The 23,785-nt window shown below is 43.2% G+C and overlaps 1 protein-coding gene across 3 annotated transcripts in view; it reads right to left on the bottom strand.

The window, feature by feature from the left end:
• WDFY2 (WD repeat and FYVE domain containing 2) overlaps positions 1-23,488 on the bottom strand; it is a 178,617-nt gene extending 155,129 nt beyond the window's left edge. For 2 of the 3 annotated variants that reach the window (XM_025262959.3, XR_006543796.2), the window contains exon 1: positions 23,132-23,246. Coding sequence is in view for 1 of the 3 variants with exons in the window: in XM_025262960.3 (XP_025118745.3) it covers positions 23,132-23,268 (137 nt within the window). In the remaining 2 variants the exon portion in view is untranslated. Of the gene's footprint in view, positions 1-23,131 lie in introns of all 3 variants that reach the window. The other variant, XM_025262960.3, reaches the window with a different exon arrangement.
• Between the last annotated feature and the right edge of the window lie 297 nt (positions 23,489-23,785).

Raw genomic sequence — 23,785 nt, forward strand, 5'->3', positions numbered from 1 at the left:
CTTGCTTTGGCCAGTGAGACATTAGTAAACGTGGCTCAAACAGAAGCTGAAAAAGTACTTGCAGGTTGGAGCTCCCCTTCTCTCTAGCTGCAGCCTTTCTGTCATGTAAACAAGTCCAGGCAGGTCTACCAACCACCCCAGCCAACTCACTGAACCTTATGCAAACAGTAAGTGTTGTTTGAAACCACTCATCCTGATGTTTAAAGAAAAAAAAATGTGGATCTTCAAGTCAATGAAATACGGTATTTCAGTAACTATTAACACATTTCAGTATAACATCAGTATATTAGTAGGTGTCTGAAGGGTATGTCTAGGAAGAAAATATACACATTTTAGGCAGCAGGGTTCCTGTATCACATTTTGACTGCTATAGGTCACTTTTACTTATTTTCTAGGTTTTAGTTACATTTCGCATAGTTGAAGTCACTGAATTACATGAACACCGGCACTGCGGGGCTTCTGCTTTCTGCCACAGACAATTAGAGCAAGATAAATTATCTTGTCCATTCAGTGGGAAAGAAACTAACAACCACTAGAATTAAACGGTGGAAAATGACTACTTTGTATGCAGGCAGGTACTTTGAATTATAAATTAAGAATGACAATGCTGGCAAACAGCTCGATTTTGTCAGCTGAAGTATATAATAATTTTATCCAAAAATTGAAAATACAGTGGCATACTGTGAGTTATATTTGCAATTTTTTTTAACCAAAATGATTCCAAATACAAAAGGGGCTCCATGTCCTCTTAACTACAATACCACATTTATAGGCCTGTTGTGACCATCTCGCTCATACTCCGCTGACATAAACAAGATATATTTTGTTAACAGAAGGTCAAATGACAGTTTGCTAGTGACAGGTGCATCTCCTGCTCTATTACTTTAGAATCCAGTTTCTTCCCAAACAATCCGTTATAATAATGCCTGACCCGGGTGTATAACTGAAGATAAATAAGCAACAGAAGTAACAACTTTACCCCTACGGAATTTCTTCTCCACTTTGACAAAGAGTTACATAAATTCTTGGATTATTAATTTGATGCAGAGTTAGTTACTGAGTGCTTGTAATGTGCCGGACACTATGCTTCAGATTATGCCAAACACCAAATTTCCTAAGTTTTTGAACTGGAGATATCAACTGAATTAATGTATTTTCTTTTTCCAATATTTATTTTTACTTATTTATTTTGGCTGTGTCGGGTCTTAACTGCGGCACTCAGGATCTTTGATGTTTGTCGTGGTATGCAAACTCTTAGTTGCAGCATGCAGGATCTTAGTTCCCTGACCAGGGATCAAACCCATGCCCCTGCACTGACAGTGCAGAGTCGAAGCCCTTGCTGTTGCTTAATCGCTAAGTCATGTCTGACTCTTTGCGACCCCATGGACTGTAGCCCACCAGGCTCCTCTGTCCATGGGATTTCCCAGGCAAGAAAACTGGAATGGATGGCCATTTCCTTCTCCAGGGGATCTTTCTGACCCAGGGATTGAATCTGCCTCTCCTGCATCACAGGCAAATTCTTTACCCCTGAACCACCAGGGAAACCCCTGAATTAATGCATTTTCTAACATCTAAAAATCCTATCATGCACCAGAACCTTTACATACAACTCTTTCTGTACTTTAATAATTATGAGCGCCCTAACACATTTTTTATTTATTCATTAATATTTTTGGCTGTGCTGGGTGTTCATTGCTGCCACCAGACTTTCTCCAGTTACGGCAAGCAGGGGCTACTTTTCAGTTGCGGTGCGCAGGCTTCTCATTGCGGTTTTTCTTGTTTCGGAGCAAGGGCTCTAGGGCGCACTGGCTTCAGCAGTTGTGGCTCCTGGGTTCTAGAGCACAGGCTCAATGGTTGTGGCACACAGGCTTGGTTGCTCCATGGCGTGTGGAATATTCTTGGACCAGGGATCGAACCTGCATCTCCTGCATTGGCAGGTGGATTCCTCACCACTGAGCCACCAGGGAAGCCCCACACCAACACATTTTAAAAATGATTTTAACCTCGATGAGATAAGTCACACAGCTAGTAAGTGGAGGAGCTGGGATTCAATTCAAGCCGATCTATCTGGCTTTCTTTACCATCCAACATTGCCTTCTCTTGTCTCTGCCTTGTGCTTTTGATTTATAGTTTGAAGAGAATTGCCTCAATTTATGCTACAATTAAAGACAAGAACAAACTCAGAGTAACAAGAGGGAAAAAAAAGTCATCTTGGAAGCTGGAGGAAGGAGAGGAGGAATAAATTAGGGGGCTGGGACTAACAAACACACAGCACTATATATAAAATAAATAATCAACAAATATAGCACAGAGAACTCTACTCAATACTCTGTAATAACCTATATGGGAAAAGAATCTGAAAAAGAATAGATGCATGTATATGCATAACAAGTCACTTTGCTATATACCTAAACTAATACAAGATTGGAAATCTATCAGTTCAGTCCAGTTCAGTCGCTCAGTCGTGTCCGACTCTTTGCGACCCCATGAATCCCAGCACGCCAGGCCTCCCTGCCCATCACCAACTCCTGGAGTTCACTCAGACTCACGTCCATCGAGTCAGTGATGCCATCCAGCCATCTCATCCTCTGTCGTCCCCTTCTCCTCCTGCCCCCAGTCCCTCCCAGCATCACAGTCTTCTCTAATGAGTCAACTCTTCGCATGAGGTGGCCAAAGGATTGGAGTTTCAGCTTTAGCATCATTCCTTCCAAAGAAATCCCAGGGCTGATCTCCTTCAGAATGGACTGGTTGGATCTCCTTGCAGTCCAAGGGACTCTCAAGAGTCTTCTCCAACACCACAGTTCAAAAGCATCAGTTCTTCGGCACTCAGCCTTCTTCACAGTCCAACTCTCACATCCATACATGACCACAGGAAAAACCATAGCCTTGACTAGCCGGACCTTTGTTGGCAAAATAATGTCTCTGCTTTTGAATATGCTATCTAGGTTGGACATAACTTTCCTTCCAAGGAGTAAGTGTCTTTTTTAATTTCATGGCTGCAGTCACCATCTGCAGTGATTTTGGAGCCCCAAAAAATAAAGTCTACTATATCCCAATATAAAATAAATTTAAAAAAACATATTGGTAGAAACCACACTACAGCTGTTTATGTGAGAGAGCACCCACTGGTTGGACAAACACAAATTCTTCCAGCAGTTCAGTATCTGATTCTAAATGAGAAGAGCAAATGAATGAGTTCAGGTGGTTCTAAAAGGCCTGCAAGAATTGGGGAAACTTCCTGATAGTCTGTTTGCCAGAATAACTGATGAACATGAGGGTGGTCCATGACCAATTAAATACCTTTAGCAACTAAACAACAATAAAGCTTAAAAGTCCCTGGCCTATACTCATGATTTTAAGAAACCACAGATTTCTAATCGTGATACTAGGATTTAGATTCCAGCATTTGGCCAATCTGGGAAGCCGTTCCAAGCAGCAAAGGCAGTCCTGCAGTGCTTTAAGCAGAAGGGGCAGAGCTGGGAGGAGGAGGAGAAGCTGTCACCAGTTGAACAGGCTACAAAATTCAAATGGACCCCACATGGGGACAAGGCTATTCCCAAGCTTAAAGTCAACACTGGTTCAAAGAGTACAGCGCAGTTCGCCTAAACAATGGTCTCATTTGAGATCACACTAGTTATTTGTCTTCCCAGTATCCAAATTTGTTAGTGTTGGTACTTCCCTGGTGGTCCAGTGGTTACCTCTGCACTTCCAATGCAAAGGGTGCAGGTTCAATCCCTGGTCAGGGAGCTAAAATTCTGCATGCCATGTGGCATGACCAAAAAGAAAAAAAAAGTGTTAAAAATCAATGAATAAACAAATGCACCATCCTCCCCTGTAGTTAGGTGGCCTTGTGATCAATTTATGACCACATGTGACACTGAAAGCCAAAGAACCATCTTCAATCATGGGGCAACCACAGGGATGAAAGCCACATGCTGGAGACGGCAGGACAAAGAGAGACAAGGACCACCTTTCTCCAGTGGTCTGGTTATGTGAGAAGGATCAGCCTATAAACACACCCACGGAGCCCAAAAGGCCCTCATCATTCACAGACCCTGTTGTCCATCAGGAAATGCATAGTTCTTCCTGATATCATTCATAGTTATATCTACAGTTTTGTGATACCCATACTTAGACCAGATGAAGAAGGCATCGCACAGATGCAAAAAGGATGTCTGCTCTCTTTTTTTTTCACTTAATTTGCATTGTCACTCGTTGACTGGTTAGCTGATTTGCTAGCTTTTCCTCTGAAAAACCAAGTTCAGCCTGCTGTGATGTCCGTGGAGGCTCCTCACTGGTCCCTCTACACCTCTGAGGGCTCATGTAGCACAGGGAGGATGAATGAAAGGGCTGTGGGGTCCAAGGAACTAGGGGCATGCACATCCCCATTCTGTTTCCTTGGCTGCATCTGATCCTTGTCTTTCAAATAAGAGTAAAATACTAGCTTCCTAAAATCATTTGGAGGGTTAGATAAGAAAAGGCAGAGAGAGGGCTTAACACAGGGTCTGGCACACGGCAGGTACTCAGTAAATGTTAACTGTTATTCATTACCATTAATATCCTGGAGTTTTTTCAGCCTCCTCCCTGAAATAGGATAAAGACAGTGTCCTTATGTGCTCAGCAGTCTAGTTTCAAGTCATTTTTGAATTTCAGTTAGCTAAATGTATAACAAAATATATTGTTTATCTATCTACATATATATATTCATTGATCTATAGATACATATTCATCAGTCCATCCATATATATTCATCCATCTATCTATACTCATCCATCAGGAAAAAAATCTTTTACATTGCCATGTGTTTTGGAGTTTAGAAATATGGTCACCACATGGGGTCCACTTACCAGTGCTGAAATTTCTCAAATAACAATAGCTTTGTGCTCAGCACTAGTTGTGAATGTCTACCCAGCCCTCACTTTATATTCACTAGAGGAAAGTAGCAGTCAACATGTCAAATCAGCCAACGAAGCAGTGAGGAGAAATGTCTACCTGAACGTGTCAAGGGCTATATACGTGAGCAGACCTCAAGGGAAAGAGAGCAGTGAAAATCATGAGAAAAGCAAGAGTCTGAGTTCATCATCTGCGGCTACCAGGACAACAACTCCACCCCACCCTGCCCCACCCAAGCGGTGGGCACATGCTGGATTGTTGACCTTACATCTCTTGCTGAGCGTGCATGTGCGTGCTTAATCTTGTCCGATTCTTTGCGACCCTATGGACTATAGCCCACCAGACTTCCTTTGGAATTTTCCAAACATGAATACTGGAGTGGGTTGCCATTTCCTACTCCAGGGGATCTTCAGGACCCAGGGATCAAACCCACAGCTAGGGCATTGGCAGGCGGTTTCTTTACCACTGAGTCACCTGGGAAGGCCCTCTTTGCTGAGACCTGCCCTGCACTTCCCATCCCCAGGCTGCAGCAGTGATTACATTCCTGCAGCAGTGCTCTGCTTCTGGGCACAATCCTAAAATGGACAGATGACCTGCCTGGGGACCAGTAAGTCCCTTCCCCAGGAATTCTACAACTGGGACTGGGAGCCTGACATCATCTCTCTCTGCTCATCTAGACTATAACATGTAAAACTCGGGACCAGCTGACAAGCCATGTGGACTAAGTAAGAAACACAGGAAGCCAGTGTGAGCAAGAGAAAAGAATGAAGCAGATACAAACAAACCCAGGAGCAGCAGCGAGGCTCCAGTCTTTAGTTCTCTTTCTAAGGCCCGAATCCATCCCCATCCTTGGATTCTGCAAGATACCTGAGCCTCCTGCCAGGTTGATTTCTGTTCACAGTACCAAAAAAACCTAAGACACTCCACCATTTGCGTGCGTGTGTGCTAAGTCACTTCAGTCATGTCTGACTCTGTGTGACCCTATGGACCGTAGCCCACCAGACTCCTCAGTCCATGGGATTCTCCAGGCAAGAATACTGGAGTGGGTGGCTATTTCTTCCTCCAGGGGATCTTCCCAACCCAGGAATCGAACCCACATCTCTTACCTCTCCTGCATTGGCAGGCAGGTTCTTTACCCACCTAGTGCTATCTGACAGCTAGTTTCAGAGTGACCCCTATAAACCAGGGATTTCCCTGATGACTCAGCAGGTGAAGGACCTGCCTGCAATGCAGAAGATATAGGAAACACGGGTTCAATCCCTGGGTCAGGAAGATCCTCTGGAGAAGCAAATGGCAAACCATTCCAGTATTCTTGCCTGGGAAATCCCATGGACAGAGGAGCCTGGTGGGCTACAGTCCATGGGGTCGCAAGAGTCGGACACAACTTACTGAGTAAACCACCACCTATAAACTGGGGGAGGCCCCACTGTAAAGTAACACACAACACAAGCCTCTATTGCCCCAGTTTTGCCTACCACATTCTAAGTCCTGAGCTGGAGGCCTTGAGAAACACAGTGATGAGCATCCCAGAATGTAAGGTAATCAGAAAAATGTCAACGGCTCTGAGTATGTTTACATTTAGAGTGAGCTGAGGGAACGCAGCTGTCAGGAGAGCAGGAGGCGGCCCCAGGGAGCATCGCTAATCCCTAGAGCAGTTCTACAAGAGAAAAATTTTCAGCCACTAAAGCAGAAATGCCCACAGAGATGGGCTTCAGGAGCAGCAGCTCCTGGGCTCTAGAGCACAGGCTCAACAGCTGTGGCTGACGGCCTTAGCTGCTTCCTGGCATGTGAGATGTTCCTGGAACAGGGTTCGAACTTGTGTTTCCTGCATTGGCAGTTGGATTCTTTACCACTGAGCCAGCAGGGAAGCCCAAAAATAAAGTTTAATTAAGCTTACTGAGTCAAACCCAGGCTTCTGGGACTTGGGTTCCCGGCCCCAAACACTGTTACAAGGCATCCAGAAAGGGATAGGTTGCCACACCTAATTTCCCAATACTTCTCTTTATTTATACATTTATTTACTGTGTGCAACATCAGGTTCTCTTATAAAGGTGTCTTAATTATCTCCCTCCACCCCCACCTAATTTTTTAGAAATATAGGCATTTTGGTTATCTTTCAATTTCTCCTCCTTCTTCTAAATACCAAAAAAAAAAAAAAGAAAAGAAAAGAAAACCTCTAAGCACTGACTCCATAAAAGGGGAAGTATACCTTTCAGACTCAGAGGAAGCCAAAAAAGCTCTCTGGTTACCATGCACTGTTTTCCTGCCAGCAGGCAGCAGGGGTAGCGTGGGCATGGCCTCTCAGGGCCAAGTGGGCAGAGCAGGGATTTACAGGAGGGGGACTTCCGGCTATATCGTCTCATTTGTCAAGAGAAGCCAACAAGCTGGACTTGTATGTGAAATCCAGATTTTTAAAACTTGGCTACCAATTCAAACTTCTAAAAACATAGCATATACCGACAAAATCTGTTCAAGGGTGGACCTCAGCCCACTAGTTGCCAATTTATAATGTCCAGTCTTCCGGTGGAGGACAGCTAAACTGGGGGTAGTTAAAATTTCATCCCTACTGCAATATATCAGGCTTCCTGGGTGCCTCAGTTGGTAAAGTATCCACCTGCCAATGCAGGAGATGCAGGTACGATCCCTGGGTTGGGGAAATCCCTGGAGGAGGAAATGGCAATGGCAAACCACTCCAGTATTCTTGCCTTGAAAATCCCATGGATAGAGGAAACCTGGCCAGCCACAGTCAGTCTATGGGGTTGCAAAAAAGTTGGACACGACGGAGAGACTAAACCACCATCTCAATATATTGACTTGGCCAAAAAGTTCATTTGGGTTTTTCCGCGCCATCTATGGAGAAGCCCAAACAAAGTTTTTGGCCAACCCAACACTCCCCATGGAAGACCCAGGATACACTGCCCTTGCCCCCCAGGAGGCCAACGGAGGCAGTGAACACACTGTTTCAGAACAAGATGGCAAATGGAGAGAGAGAAAAGTTTGCAAAAGAGAACACAGGGCCACCATCCACCAGCCACTCCCCTGACCCCTCCCTTTCAGGGAGGACAAGTTTGGGAAGTGGCAGGAAAAGATGACAGAGTAACCCCACCTTGATACATGTAGAGAAAAGATAAAGGGACTCAACAATGAGAAAGCAAACCACCAAAAATTCCACAGCCCCACTTCTGTGTATCCACGGCGATTCTTAAAATAGTCAAGCCTTAATGAAACCATGACAACAGGCATGGTGGTACCATACATAAAAAATAAAACCAACTTGTCCTGAGCACCAGCCATGCTCCAGGTACAATGCCAGGTGCTACAGGAATATCATCTCATGTAAACCTCCCAACGATCCTCAGAGGAATCACTGTTCTCAATTCACAGACACAGAAAGAGACTCTGAAATCCTGAAGTTTGGAAAAGAGCCAAATGATGCTTCTCCCATTAACTCACAGACCAGGCTAAAGAAAGTCCAGCTATTATTATACATACAAAAAACAAAAAATTGTTCAGGAGAACCAGGAGAAACAGAGGTCAGGAACAGACAATTCACAAAAGGAAAAATTAACAAGTAAACAAGCAAACAGAAAAATATTCATAAATCAGTCCAAATATGCAAATTAAACATCAATGAAGTGCCATAATTTATTAAGTAAATTGTGAATAAATTTTTTATTTTTTAAATTTTTGTTGGAGTACAGTTGATTTACAATGCTGTGTTAAGTTTCCGGTGTACAGCAAGGTGAATCAGTTACACATATACATATATTCACTCTTTTAGATTCTTTTTGCATATAAGTCATTATCGAGTATTGAATAGAATTCCCTGGGTTGTACAGTAGGTTCTTATTAGTTATATCTATTACATATATAGCAGTGTGCATATGTCCATCCCAATCTCCCAATTTAACCTCCTCCCCCAAAAGTTTTAAATAATAATACCAGTGGCTGTTCAGATTTGGAAAACTAATACTTCCTATGTCACTGTAAATATTATAAAGTGGCACAAGCCTTTCAGAAAGCAATATGGCAATCTTCTTACAATTATTCCTAAAGAAATCACCTAAAATCTGGAAGGAAAAACAGCTACATGCACAACAATGTTCATCATAACATTTAAACAGCTGAAAATAAACAGCCAACAGTTGGTGATGGATAATCACCAATGCTGTACCCTAGTAATCAGCACCTTGAAAGTAAGATGTCTTGTTCATGATGAGTTCCAGGAGCAAATTCATATAGGACAAGCATTCAATAAATACGGGTGAATACTGAAGGAAAGATATACAGCCACTTAAAATGATTAAAGACTAGGGACCTGGTGCCACAATTTTAAGTAGGGGACAAGAACAGAAAAGTGTATGATTACAGTCCTATTTCTGAAAGTTACATTAGGAAAACTGCTAGAGGGAAATACATACGACATAGAATGTTCTGAGAGATATATGAGCGATTATTCTTTATTATGGTTATATTATCTTTATTTAAAATATGAACACCCTTCAGAGGATTAAGTAATTATAATAATTACTTAAGATATAAGCTGATCCTTAGAAACTGAGGAGATTAAAAATTTAATAACAAATAGACAACACATAAAATCCCCCAATAGCTCCATATCACAGGTATATCCACCCAGCTAAAAAGAAAAGCACAGTCAGTCATATAGAGAGGTTAGTACTGACTTTCATAACTTAGATGAGATGCATCATTTCTGAGTCCTAACTCAGTAATAAATGAACACATCACAGGAAGCCAAAACACAGCTACTTCAACAGCTGTTCAATTTGCTGCACTCCTGGTTTCTTCTGAACTCTCTTTGGCTTTCAGCTGAAAGGGCTTAGTTAGTTATCTCTTGACCCGGAGGCTTCCAATGAGACAAGGTCAATTCTCTAATCTATGGAAATTCAGAAAAGCAAGACAGGTCAGGGGTGAGGTAGGCTGGTGGGTAAACATCCCTGAGTTGAACTGTAATGTATTTCCATCTCCTAGAAAACCAAAACTACATACAGACAAAGAGTGTACAAAACTTTCAACAGTTTCTCAATTTTATGTGGCTGCCGGGATGGGAGAGGAGCCTGGGGAAGAATGGATACATGTATATCTATAGCTGAATCCCTTCACTGTTCACCTCAAACTATCGCAAATCGGCTATACCCCAACACAAAATAAACAGTTTAAAGGAAAAAAAAATCTGTTGTTTTCAACCCATTCTGAGTCATGAAATCATCTGCATGAGCCACAACTAGGATTTTATGACGGCTACGAGAAAACAAAGTATCAGTGTGCATGTCATAATGAAAGGACACCATTTAACCAAACTTTTGTCCTGGTTACACATGTGTGTTATATGTCCCTGTATGTGAATCTCCAGTAGCAAATGCAAATATACTTCTTGCTATGATTTATGGTCCCAAAAGTTTCAAAAGCATTACTCTAGGCAATTCAGAACCTGACTTAGGGCCCAGAAAACCACTCACAGCTGAACTGTTTAGTACTGATATTTCAAACTGAAGGATTAAACTGTTTAGTACTAATATTTCAAACTGAAGAATTCATCTGGAAATAAGAATGTAGAGAATCCAGTTCAACTAGGTATTAGGCATCGATACAAAACAGACGCCTCTTTAATATTTCATCCAGGAATAAAGGACGGCTGCCAGCCAAAGACTCCGGAAAGCATCATTTTACACCATCTCATAAAGCCCGTGGCAAGCCTGCCCCCTCTGAACACTTTCTCCGGCTCCAGGTTTTAGGATCGTGGAGGTGCGGAGACTTTACATTTGTCTCATCCCAATGTGGGGTCATCACAGTGCCATACTCACAGCCAGGCTGCATTCTCCTCTGCTAGAAGGAGAACTAATGTTTACAGTGTTGAAATGCCAGGTGCGCAAGGTCAATGCAGGGTTCAGCAGGGATCAGACACCCAGTCTCAGTTCTTTTCCAAGATTCCTTAAATTAAAGACACATGAGAGCACAAAAAAGCACTCCCTGGCAAGAGACAAGTAGAGGACTCTGTTTTACTTTTTGGTCTTATTTGTTGCTTACACCTCTGAAACAATTTTTCAGTTCAGTTCAGTCCCTCAGTCATGTCCGACTCTTTGTGACCCCATGGACTGCAGCACGCCAGGCTTCGCTGTCCATCACCAACTCCCAGAGCTTATTCAAACTCATGTCCACCGAGTCGGTGATGCCATCCAACCATCTCATTCTCTGTCGACCCCTTCTCCTCCTGCCTTCAATCTTTCCCAGCATCAGGGTCTTTTCCAAGGAGTCAATTCTTTGCATCAGATGGCCTAAGGATTGGAGTTTCAGCTTCAGCATCAGTCCTTGCAATGAATATTCAGGACTGATTTCCTTTAGGATAGACTGGTTTGATCTCCTTGCTAGCCAAGGGATTCTCAAAAGTCTTCCCCACACCACAGTTCAAAAGGATCAATTTTTTGGTGCTCAGCTTTCTTTATAGTCCAATTCTCACATCCATACATGACTACCAGAAAAACCATAGCTTTGACTAGACAGACCTTTTGTCGGCAAAGTAATGTCTCTGCTTCTTAATATGCTGCCTAGGTTGGTCATAGCTTTTCTTCCAAGAAGCAAGCATCTTTTAATTTCATGACTGTAGTCACCATCTGCAGTGATTTTGGAGCCCAAGAAAATAAAGTCTGTCACTGTTTCCATTGTTTCCCCATCTATTTGCCATGAAGTGATGAGACCGGATGCCATGACCTTCGTTTTTTGAATGTTGAGTTTTAAGCCAGCCTTTTCACTCTCCTCTTTCATTTTCATCAAGAGGTTCTTCGGTTCCTCTTCACTTTCTGCCATTAGGGTGGTGTCATCTGCATATCCGAGGTTACTGTTATTTCTCCCAGCAATCTTGATTCTAATGCTTCATCCAGCCTGGCATTTCACATGAGGCACTCTGCATATAAGTTAAATAAGCAGGGTGACAATATACAGCCTTGACGTATTCCTTTCCCAATTTGGAACCAGTCTGTTGTTCCATGTCCAGTTCTGTTGCTTCTTGACCTGCATACAGATTTCTCAGGAGGCAGGTACGGTGGTCTGGTATTCCTGTCTCTTTTTAAGAATTTTCCATAGTTTATTGTGACCCACACAGTCAAAGGCTTTAGTAGATGTATTTCTGGAATTCTCTTGCTTTTTCTATGATCCAATAGATAGTGGCAATTTGATCTCTAGTCAAAGTAATACTCAAAATGCTACAAGCTAGACTTCAACAGTATGGGAACCAAGAACTTCCAGATGTTCAAGCTGGATTTAGAAAAGGCAGAGGAATCAGAGATCAAATTCTGATACTGTAGTTGAGAAAAAAAAAGTTTGGCTTGATGGACATTTTCTTTTCAGGTAAGTAATTCTGCATATAACTCAGTTTAGAGTGGTGGCACAAACATAAAGAATCCTCCTGCAATGCAAGAGACCTGGGTTGGAAACCTGGGTCGGGAAGATCCCCTGGAGAAGGGAATGGCTGCCTACTCCAGTATTCTTGTCTGGAGAATTACATGGACAGAGGAGCCTGGCGGGCTGTCTGGTCCATGGGATCACAAAGAGTTGGACACAACTGAGCAGCTAACACTTTCACTTTTCAGTTTAGGGCTCCAGATGTCAATAGATCAATACTTAAAATAGTCTTAAATCACAATTTACTTACTGACTTCTAAATGGTACTGTTTTAATTTCTCCAAAGCTGTTACTTTTTAATGACACCAAAATGGCTTTCAACAACCAACAGAAAATCTCTCCCTCTCAAAGCTAAATTCACAGTGAAAACTAAGCCAGGGGAAGATGCTGTGCAAGGAAAAAACAGTTTTTCCATTTTTAAAGTTTTGATTTCGTTTGCTTGGAAAAAGGTCAACTCTCCAAAGTCTCATCTGACTGCTACTGCCCTATGATTTTTTAAAGCCTATTTTTCTTGTTTCAAAGTAAGTTTAGTAACACTTGAAATACAAGATAGCTGGCCAGGATCTCACAATCCCAGACGCTTCATTTTAGGAGCATCAGAACTGTCTCTCAAAACATCTCCCCTTACCTTGCGATATCCAGATGAATGTACCCTGATTAAGATCTTTAGGCCCTGGATAGAATCTGCATTGATCGTGTAAATTAAGTAGGAAATTCAGAACCGTCAGGAGTTTGGGGATCACTGGAAGCTGAGCCTCCTTAGTGAACCTCCTTGAGCAGCTTTCCCATAGTGATCTTCTCTAAGCCAGGCTTCAGCAATACGTGAACCGTGAACTTCCTGATGTTCAAGCTGGTTTTAGAAAAGGCAGAGGAACCAGAGATCAAATTGCCAACATCCGCTGGATCAGGGAAAAAGCAAGAGAGTTCCAGAAAAACATCTATTTCTGCTTTATTGACTATGCCAAAGCCTTTGACTGTGTGGATCACAATAAACTGTGGAAAATTCTGAAAGAGATGCGAATACCAGACCATCTGACCTGCCTCTTGAGAAATCTGTATGCAGGTCAGGAAGCAACAGTTAGAACTGGACATGGAACAACAGACTGGTTCCAAATAGGAAAAGGAGTACGTCAAGGCTGTATATTATCACCCTGCTTATTTAACTTCTATGCAGAGTACATCATGAGAAACACTGGACTGGAAGAAACAATCTGGAATCAAGATTGCAGGGAGAAATATCAATAACCTCAGATATGCAGATGACACCACCCTTATGGCGGAAAGTGAAGAGGAACTAAAAAGCCTCTTGGTGAAAGTGGAGAGTGAAAAAGTTGGCTTAAAGCTCAACATTCAGAAAACGAAGATCATGGCATCCGGTCCCATCACTTCATGGGAAATAGACAGGGAAACAGTGAAAACAGTGTCAGACTTTATTTTTTGGGGCTCCAAAATCACTGCAGATGGTGACTGCAGCCATGAAATTAAAAGACGCTTACTCCTTGGAAGGAAAGTTATGTCCAACCTAGATAGCATATTCAAAAGCAGAGACATTACTTTGCCAACAAAGGTTCGTCTAGTCAAGCCTATGGTTTTCCCCGTGGTCATGTATGGATGTGAGAGTTGGACTGTGAAGAAGGCTGAGCACCGAAGAATTGATGCTTTTGAACTGTGGTGTTGGAGAAGACTCTTGAAAGTCCCTTGGACTGCAAGGAGATCCAACCAGTCCATTCTGAAGGAGATCAGCCCTGGGATTTCTTTGGAAGGAATGATGTTGAAGCTGAAACTCCAGTACTTTGGCCACCTCATGCAAAGAGTTGACTCATTAGAAAAGACTCTGATGCTGGGAGGGATTGGGGGCAGGAGGAGAAGGGGACGATAGAGGATGAGATGGCTGGATGGCATCACTGACTTGATGGACGTGAGTCTGAGTGAACTCCGGGAGTTGGTGATGGACAGGGAGGCCTGGCGTGCTGGGATTCATGGGGTCGCAAAGAGTCGGACATGACTGAGCGACTGAACTGAACTGAACTGATGGGAGGTGAGAGGGAGGCTCACAAGGGAAGGGAAATACGTGATCTTAAGGGTGATCCCTGTTGTTCTATGGCAGAAACCAACAACACTGTGAAGTAATTATCCTCCAATTAAAATTTTTTAAATATTAAAAAAAGTCAATCTGTATTTTGACCTTTAGAGACCCAGAGGCAGCCTGTTTCCAGACAGATCTGCTGGCATGAAGACTGCCACATGCTCTGAATTCAGGGTAAAGGTCTCATTTTCAAAATCATATGGGGCAGATTCCCATTTGGGGACCTTGAAACCAGCAATTACTAGCAGCAAGTGATGAGTCTCTGGTGCATAGCTGAAAGTTTACTAATTTTCTGGCATTAAACAGAGGCCTGACATACTCAAAAAAGAGTTTCCGTTCAGTCACTCAGTCATGTCTGACTCTTTGCAACCCCATGGACTGCAGCACACCAGGCCACACTGTCCATCACCAACTCCCAGAGCTTGCTCAAACTCATGATCATTGAGTCGGTGATGCCATCCAAAAATCTCATCCTCTGTTGTCCCCTTATCCTTCTGCCCTCAATCTTTCCCAGCATCAGGGTCTTTTCAAATGAGTCAATTCTTTGCATCAGGTGACCAAACTATTGGAATTTCAGCTTCAACATCAATCCTTCCAATGAATATTCAGGACTGATTTCCTTTAGGATGGACTGGTTGGATCTCCTTGCAGTCCAAGGGAGTCTCAAGAATCTTCTTCAACACCACAGTTCAAAAGCATCAATTCTTTGGCGCTCAGCTTTCTTTATAGCTCAACTCTCACATCCACACATGACTACTGGAAAAACCACAACTTTGATGAGACAGACCTCTTTAGTCAAACTAAAAAACAGTTCAGATGGCTTCCAATTTTGTCAACTTCGGAGACCTCACACCATCATTCCAGAAAGTCCTCAACTTTCAGAACTATGTTTGCACATTGGGAAAAATGTTGATTTGCATTTGAAAAATTTTAATTCAAGTGTTAGAAAATGCATGGTATATAAAATACCATGAGCTCAACTAACTGAGCCAATGTATTAAATGAAACTAACGATTTCAACTAGAGGACCAAGACAGTACAATTTCACAATGAAAAGAATCAATGGTATGAGCCAACAGTGTGAGGATTTACAAATGATATTTTAACATTATCTTTTTAAGAAACAGTCACAAATGAACCTACTTAAAATCAGAAACAGAATCACAGATGCAGATAACAATCTAATCTACTAAGGCGGGGAGGGGAGGAGGGATAAATTGGGAGACTGGGACTGATATATACATAGTACTATATATAAAACATATAACTAATAAGAACCTACTGCTACTGGCAGGAGGAGAAGGGGACGACAGAGGATGAGATGGTTGGATGGCATCACCAGCTCAATGGACATGAGTTTAAGCAAGCTCTGGGAGTTGGTGATGGACAGCGAAGCCTGGCGTGCTGCAGTCCATGGGGTCACGAAGAGTCAGACATGACTGAGCCACTGAACTGAACTGAAACTTTTTTTTATTTTTGAGTGTGTCAAGCCTCTGTTTAACGGCACAAGGAACTCTACTCAATAATGACCCATTAGGAAGAGAATCTAAAAAGGAGAGGATATATGTATATGTATACGAGTCATTTTGCTCTACAGCAGAAACACAACATTGTAAATCAACTATACTCCAATATAAAGAAGAAACAGTCAAGTACTCATGGCCTCTTAGAGTAGTTCAGAGTTGGGGAAAAAACGCCTTAAAGACTTTTTAAAATCCTAAAGCTCTCTCATTCCAGCCCCTTCCCACTCCTATTCCTTGTTGTAACATTAGCCAGTTCCAAAGTAAGCTGCTAACCTTCTCGCTGGTGGCTCAGGTGGTAAAGAAGCTGCCTGCAATGCAGGAGACCTGGGTCCAGTCCCTGGGTCGAGAAGATCCCTTAGAAAAGGGAATGGCTACCCACTCCAGTATTCTTACCTGGAGAATTCCGTGGACAGAGGAGCCTGGTGAGATATAGTCCACGGGTTCGCAGAGTTGGACACGACTGAGTGACTACCAATTTCACTTTCTTTCCAGCTTCTCTCAGGTTCAACTCACATATCTTTACTTCAAGAAACACACCACCTCCTCAGGCCCATTCCATTCCAAACAATTGATAGATCAGCCATTGCATCAATTCATTCAATGAACATATACAAATTGGCTATCTCCTCTGTGACAGTGAAGGACACACAAGCCTGGTACGCTGCAGTCCATGGGGTCGCAAAGAGTCGGATACAACTGAGCGACTGAACAAGATGGCACTGGAGGACAGACCGTCTACTGAGATAAAATATGACTCCCTATTACCCACCATATGGTCCTAACCCCTTAGGGCTTACAGAGAACACAGATAATGATGTTCCTAAACTGGTCCTTAATCAAGTGGCATACAAGGTGGCAGTTCTCCACTGTCCCTCCCAATTACCCTCACCCCCTGCAGGCCTGTCCCCACAGCCTTCTCCATCACACCCTACCACCACACCCTCAGGCCTTTTTATCCAGAGAAGAGTTTCAAATTCTGTCACTCAGAGGTTTTAGGAATGTTTGTGGTTGTTGTTCAGTCTCTAAGCCTTGTCTGGCTCTCTGCAACCCCATGGACTGTAGCACCCCAGGCTTCCCTGTCTATCACCAAAACTCCTGGAGCCTATTTAAACTCATGTCCATTGCATCAGTGATGCCATCCAATCATCTCATCCTCTGTCATCCCCTTCTCTTCCTGCCTTCAATCTTTCCCAGCATCAGGGTCTTTTCCAATGATCAGTTCTTCCCATCAGGTGACCAAAGTATTGGAGCTTCAGCTTCAGCAGCAATCCTTCCAATGAATATTCAGGATTGATTTCCTTTAGGATTGACTGGTTTGATCTCCATGCTGTCCAAGTGACTCTCAAGAGTCTTCTCCAGCACCACAGTTTCAAACCATCAATTCTTTGGCACTCAGCCTTCTTTATGGCCCAACTCTCACATATGAACTTGACTACCAGAAAAACCACAGCTTTAACTAGACAGACCTTTGCTGGCAAAGTGCTATCTCTGCTTTTTAACATGCTGTCTAGATTTGTCACAGCTTTCCTTCCAAGGTCTGGATGCCATAATATTAGTTTTTTGAATGCTGACTTTTAAACAAGCATTTTCACCCTCCTCTTTCACCCTCGTCAAGAAGCTCTTTAGTTCCTCTATACCTTCTGCCATTAGAGTGGTGTCATCTGCATATCTGAGGTTGTTGGCATTTCTCCCGGCAATCTTGATTCCAGCTTCTGATTCATTCAGCCCAGCATTTGCATGTTGTGCTCCCCATATAAGTTAAACAAGCAGGGTGTCAATACAGCCTGGATGAACTCCTTTCCCAATTTTGAACCAGTCCATTGCTTCATGTTCTTCTGTTGTTTCTTGATCTGCATACAGGCTTCTCAGGAGACAGGTAATGTGGTCTGGTATTCCCATCTCTTTAAGAATTTCCCACAGTTTGTTGTGATCCACACTGTCAAAGGCTTTAGCATAGTCAATGAAGCACAAGTAGATGTTTTTCTGGAATTCCCTTGCCGCCTTCTCTATGATCCAGCGGATAGATCATAGCAATTTGGTTTCTAAACCATTAGCAATTTGGTTTCTGGTTCCTCTGCCTTTTCTAAATCCAGCTTAGACATCAGAAGTTCTCGGTTCACATACTGCTGAAGCCTAGCTTAATGGATTTTGAGCACTACCTTGATAGCCTGTGAAATGAGCACAATTGTGCGGCAGTTGGAACATTGTTTGATAATGCCTTTCTTCGGGATTGGAATGAAAAATGACCTTTTCCAGTCCTGTGGCCACTGCTGAGTGTTCCAAGTTTGCTGACAAATCGAGTGCAGTACTTTCACAGCACCATCTTTTAGGATTTGAAATAGCTCAGCTGGAATTTCATCACCTCCATTAGCTTTGTCATAGTAATGCTTCCTAAGGCCCATTTGACTTCACACTTCAAGATGTCTGGCTCTAGGTGAGTGACTACATTATTGTAGTTATCCAGGTCATTAAGAACTTTTTCAATAGTTCTTCTGTGTATTCTTGCCACCTCTTCTTAGTATCTTCTGCTTCTGTTCGGTCCTTATTGTTTCTGTCCTTTATTGTGCCCATCCTTGCATGAAATGTTCCCTTGATACATCCAATTTTCTAGAAGACATCTCTAGTCTTCCCCCTTCTATTGTTTTCCTCTATTTCTTTGCATTGTTCACTAAAGAAGACTTTCTAATCTCTTCTTGCTGTTCTCTGGAACTCTGCATTCATTTGGGTATATCCTTCCCTTTTCTCCCTTGCCTTTTGCTTCTCTTCTTTTCTCATTTCTAGAATGTTTGCTATCATAATTATTCCTCTGGAGACACTAATTTTCCAGATTCCTCAAAGTGTGATACTCAGAGCTGAGTTCTGAATTCAAGCTGCCTGCTGGAGCCTGGCAGGTTCAAGTCTATCAGGTCACAAAGAGTCAGACACAATCGAGCAACTGAGTCCTGACTACATTCTTAACCAATCTATTCTAGTGCTTCTCAATGCACAGGGAGATTTTTCCTCCCCCCTCGAGCTAGAATGCCCCTTACAACACCCTTGATTTCTCACATGAACTCCTATTCATGCTGCAATAACCATCTGGAGGAGAGTTCCTTGGTCTTTAACCATTACAAGCAGAAGAGATCCTTCAACAACCCCACTGGGTGGTATCCCCTCTTCAACACATCTCCTTTATACAAGATAAAAATCTGACCCACTTTTACCTATTGCATGGGTATACACTCCTAGTGAAGGAACAATTTCCTATAACTGTTTAATAGTAACTACCTAGAGTTACTGAAACTCAGTGTGAATGCTAAGATTGTTGACTTGTGTGAAGATATGCATATAAAGAACTTACAAAGATAAAGGTCTGGACTGGGCTGGGTACCACCTGGAGCAGTCTCTTCTAGCTTTCAATACCTGAAGAGGCTCCACTGGACACACCCTGGTAAGCTGCAAGCTAGAGAGTAGTCTAGACCAAAATACAGCCAAAATGTCTGGGAGGAAACTCCTAAGCAAAGCATGCTAAAATGACATTCACTCAGAAAAGATAGTCCAGGCAGAAGGTGGGAAATGAGGAGCCCAATGGACCCAAGTTGGGCATATCCTTTGGAGATGGAATCTAGCTACAACCAAAGCAAAGACAGGCTCAGATAAGGCCAGTGAGTTCTGAGAACAAACTCTATTTTATGATACCAGAAATCTATACTTGTAAGTCAGATTGTTTTTATCTCTTCTTCCTTTTTTTTTTTGGCCGCAGCTTGTGAGAGTTCCCCACCAGGGACTGATCACAGGCCACGGCAGTGAAAGTGCCGAGTCTCAACCACCAGACCACCAGGGAAATCCCATTTTTATATTTCTTCAATTTCCTTATGTTTTCTCCCTTGGTATGAAATAAAGTTAAAGGCTGTTTTAGCTGTGCTCAGATGAACTGAAAATAAGGGTTTTCAGCCACTCTTGGTCCTGAAGCTTAAAATATTATCAACCCATGATGGACAGCAGCCTTAGGGTGAAAGTGGTATTACAGCCCAAACAAAAGAATCCTCTAAAGTAAGTACGATTTAAGGAACAAGAGGGCTGTAGAACCCAGCTATTCTTTCTCATGTAAAAATTCTCTTTTCAGAACTAAATCTTGGAGGTTGTGGTTTTATTTCCTTCTAAAATTCCACACACACACACCCACGCCCCACTAAACTATGAGCACCTTGAAAGGACGTTGTCATTTTCACCAATGAAGTGTGCACATGTGCATGGAACACAGGAAAGGCATTTAAATGTTTGTTGACACAATGAATGAACAATGCATGGTCTTTCAAAATTTTAAGGCACCTTTTCTTCAGGTTTTTAAAAACTTTGGGCTGGTCTGTGTGGCATGCGGGATCTTCTCCAGTCAGAGATCAAACCTGTACCCTCTACAGTGGAAGCTCGGAGTCATAACCACTGGATCACCAGGGAAGTGCCTTAAGGCATCTTTCAAGGCCATCCAGTCCAATCCTTTTCCGAACATTTGTCCACACAGAACTTCCATTGGTTTTCATAAAATTCATTCAAACAAATATCAATGAAATGTCTACAATAATTAAGATGTGCTTTCAGGAACAACAAAAAGATCAGGCATCGATATATATTCATTGAGGGCCTACTATGTGCCGGCCACCATACTAGACCTTAAGATATTACAATGAGTAAGACACACATAGCACCTTAGGGAATTCATGGAGAAGATAAATGGACAACAAGCACCAATAACATTGTTTTAAAAGATAGAAAATGTTGCTTTCGAAGATATCATAAAGGCTATTAGGAATCAGAGGTCAAAAAGGAAAACCAAGATTTCAAAAGGACTTATGAGACACTGTCATTCAGAACTAGGACATTATTTTGCGGTTTAACCTTACAGTTCAGGAATGAAAACTACTAGAGTCTAGCTGAAGTGGTAAATGGAAATGGCTTGGTAGGTTTTGATGAAAATCCAATATTCTATCTTCATATCTTTACTATTACATCAAGTGACAGTGACACCAGCTTTTGAAAAGAAAGAATAGAGATCAGTTCTCTTTTAATGGAAGCCATGATTAAAACTGAGCTCTAACAAAGTTCTTGTCACACGTGACTATATGACCTACAGAAACACGGACTTGTTGACCTGAGTAATAAGTAAATACATCAAGAAAAATCCTAGACTTACTTATTTTAACACTAACTGCATTATAATATATTTTCTATTACTTATATTCTAAACTGAGAGAGTAAAAATTAATATATAGCTAAACACTGCAGTCATTCTGTCCCATAATCAAATGAAATGTATCTTCACTTTCTTTCATATATGCTACTTCAGAGTCTCCAAATACTCTAAAACATACCCCCAACTAAAGTTGTTTCCTTTAGTATAAACAGTGAGATGGAAATCAGAAACCAGGAGCCAAGCTTGGTTTCACCACCAGGTACATGAATTTGGGCAGGTAAATTCTCTGGCTTAAATTTTCTCAACCGTAAAATGAAGGTGTTATAGCAAATAATCTCTAAGATCCCTTTGAACACTTAAAAAAAAGAAAACTAGGAAAATTAACTTCTACTTCCAAAGTAGAAAGTTCCAAAACTAATACTAAAGCCACTTAGGTTTTAATTACCTTTCTCCCTCTCCTACTTGATTCAACAAACTTACTTATGAATTTCCTACAGCAGTTAGAATGAGCAGTTTCACCTCTAGTAGTTAAAGACAGGGAAAGTGACGTCTATCGATATATTCTCTTTTAAAAAAACACTATTCTGTGACAAAGAATTTCTAGGTCCAGAAGCAACCTCTTCAGTAGAATTTTGCCTCTGTGGAAAAATTAAACACTCTTAAGCCTTCTTTGTGAATTTCAAGTGGTTTCTACATCCATATATTCCATTACAACCCATGAATTTCTTCTGTTCTTAGCAGACTGCTTGCCATTGGGGTATGTTTACAATATTTTCCCTTGGATCTGTATAGGAAGTGAATCAGGCACCATTTGGCCATCTTATGGAGTACGATGTAGACAAAAATATGACATTAATATGTAATCATCCTAATTATACTGAAGAATCTGTGATATGAATAGACCTGTCAGGCACATTTTTTGAGACCACACTGCATGCAAAGCACTAAAATGACGATAAAGACGGTATGAACACATTGTTGCTTCGCCTTTCTTTGCCTGAAATTTTACAAGTCACCAAGAAAAAATACGTTTTACCTCAGTACAATGTTAACTTACATTAAGAAAACCTATCTACCATTTAAAGGCTAAAACTCCTTGTCATATACCTCTATAATATGACATTTTGTAGAATACGAGTTTAAACTATAAAAGCAACAATTTCAGATCAAAACTATTACTACTATATTTAAGCTTCATTCCTCTGGAAATGAGCTTCATCTGCATAATCTTTGCATATTAAAGGACATTAAGTTCAAACAAACAAAAAAACGGCACTGTCTAAAAAATATGGGAGAATACTACAGGCAGAACAACTGGCTCTACTTCTGCAAATTAAGCAAAATTAGGCAAAAAAAAAAAAAAAAAAGAAAGAAAGGAAGCAAGCAAAGGGAAGGAACTCCAGAGCTATTTGCAGCAGTGGTCCCTCCAAAAGTTCCAGGAGCTTCCCCTTGAGCTTAAATAGGGCAAAGGAGAGAAGTCAGCTCTCCTTCTGGGCACAAGCCCAGATACTCTTCACAACTTGCAATATTTATTGAATTCAGTGGAAGATGTCTGGGAGATCTGGATTCGGTGAGAATGTCTGGGCGAAGGGAGTGGCATTTGCTTTCCTCAGTCTGGAGCCTTCAGAACTGTACCCGAGTTCTCAAAACCCCTTAGTTATCTTGCAGAGCTCTGAGCATCCTCCCCACGCACACACCTGCAGGGCCGGGCAGCGCCTCCCTCTCCCTCCACTGTCCTCAGGGCTGGACCAAGGTCCAGTGGCCGGCGCACCGTTAGTCCAAGGGCCACCCTGGCCCCGGCGGACGCCACCCGAGCAAGCCCCAACAGAACGCCGCCGTCCCGGCTCCGCGTCCCGGAGCCACGCAGCAGCGGCGACTGCGCGGCTGGACACCGGCACCAGCAGGATGCGCATTAGAATAAAAACTTGGGCAAGCGCTCTCGCCCTCGCGCCGACGTGGAGGCACAGCCCCAGAAGCTGGCTTCGGGGACCGCCGGCCCGTCCCGCCCCTGCTCGCGGCCGAGGGGGCAGCGGTTCTCACCTGTCCTCCGAGACACTGATGACACCCTCCTCCTTGGGCACGATCACGGCCATGTTCACCACCTCCTGAGAGCCCTCGACCCGCTGCAGCAGGATCGGCTTGCGGGTCAGAGGCTTGGGCTGGATCTCTGCCGCCATCGGAGGAGGGGGCGCGCCGGGGGCGCCGCCGCCAACTGCGCCGCGGGATTGGGCTGAGACGACCGCTCGAGCGCAGGCACCAGCTGAGACAGAGACTCTGTTTGGCCGGAGCGGACCGCCGGGGACCCGCGATCATAGCCTGGCCGCCTCCCCCGGGGACGACTCCGCGCTCCCGGCTTCGGGCAACGAAACCGCCACGACCGGCGCTGCAACCCGGCGCCACCACCGGAGGGAGGGGGTGGAGAGTCGGGGGGCGGGGCCGATGGGGGCGGGGCCTGCCGCAGGGGGTGGCCGCTGGTGGGCGCGAGGGCGGCTGCACTTCCGGGAGGGTGGAGGAGGAGGAGGAGGAGGAGGAGGAGGAGGGGTAACTGACAAAGTGGGCGGGGCGCCGGCGGCCCAATGCGCGTGCGTCGCCAGTCCTCTGGGGCCGTTTCCGCCCCGCTCCTCCGCCATTCCCGTAGCCTCGCCGCACCGCCTCGAGAGCGCAGGCGCCTTCCGTCACCCTCGGTCCCCTGGT

This window comes from Bubalus bubalis, chromosome 13 (genome assembly GCF_019923935.1).
Source record: "Bubalus bubalis isolate 160015118507 breed Murrah chromosome 13, NDDB_SH_1, whole genome shotgun sequence".
NCBI classification, from domain to species: domain Eukaryota; kingdom Metazoa; phylum Chordata; class Mammalia; order Artiodactyla; family Bovidae; genus Bubalus; species Bubalus bubalis.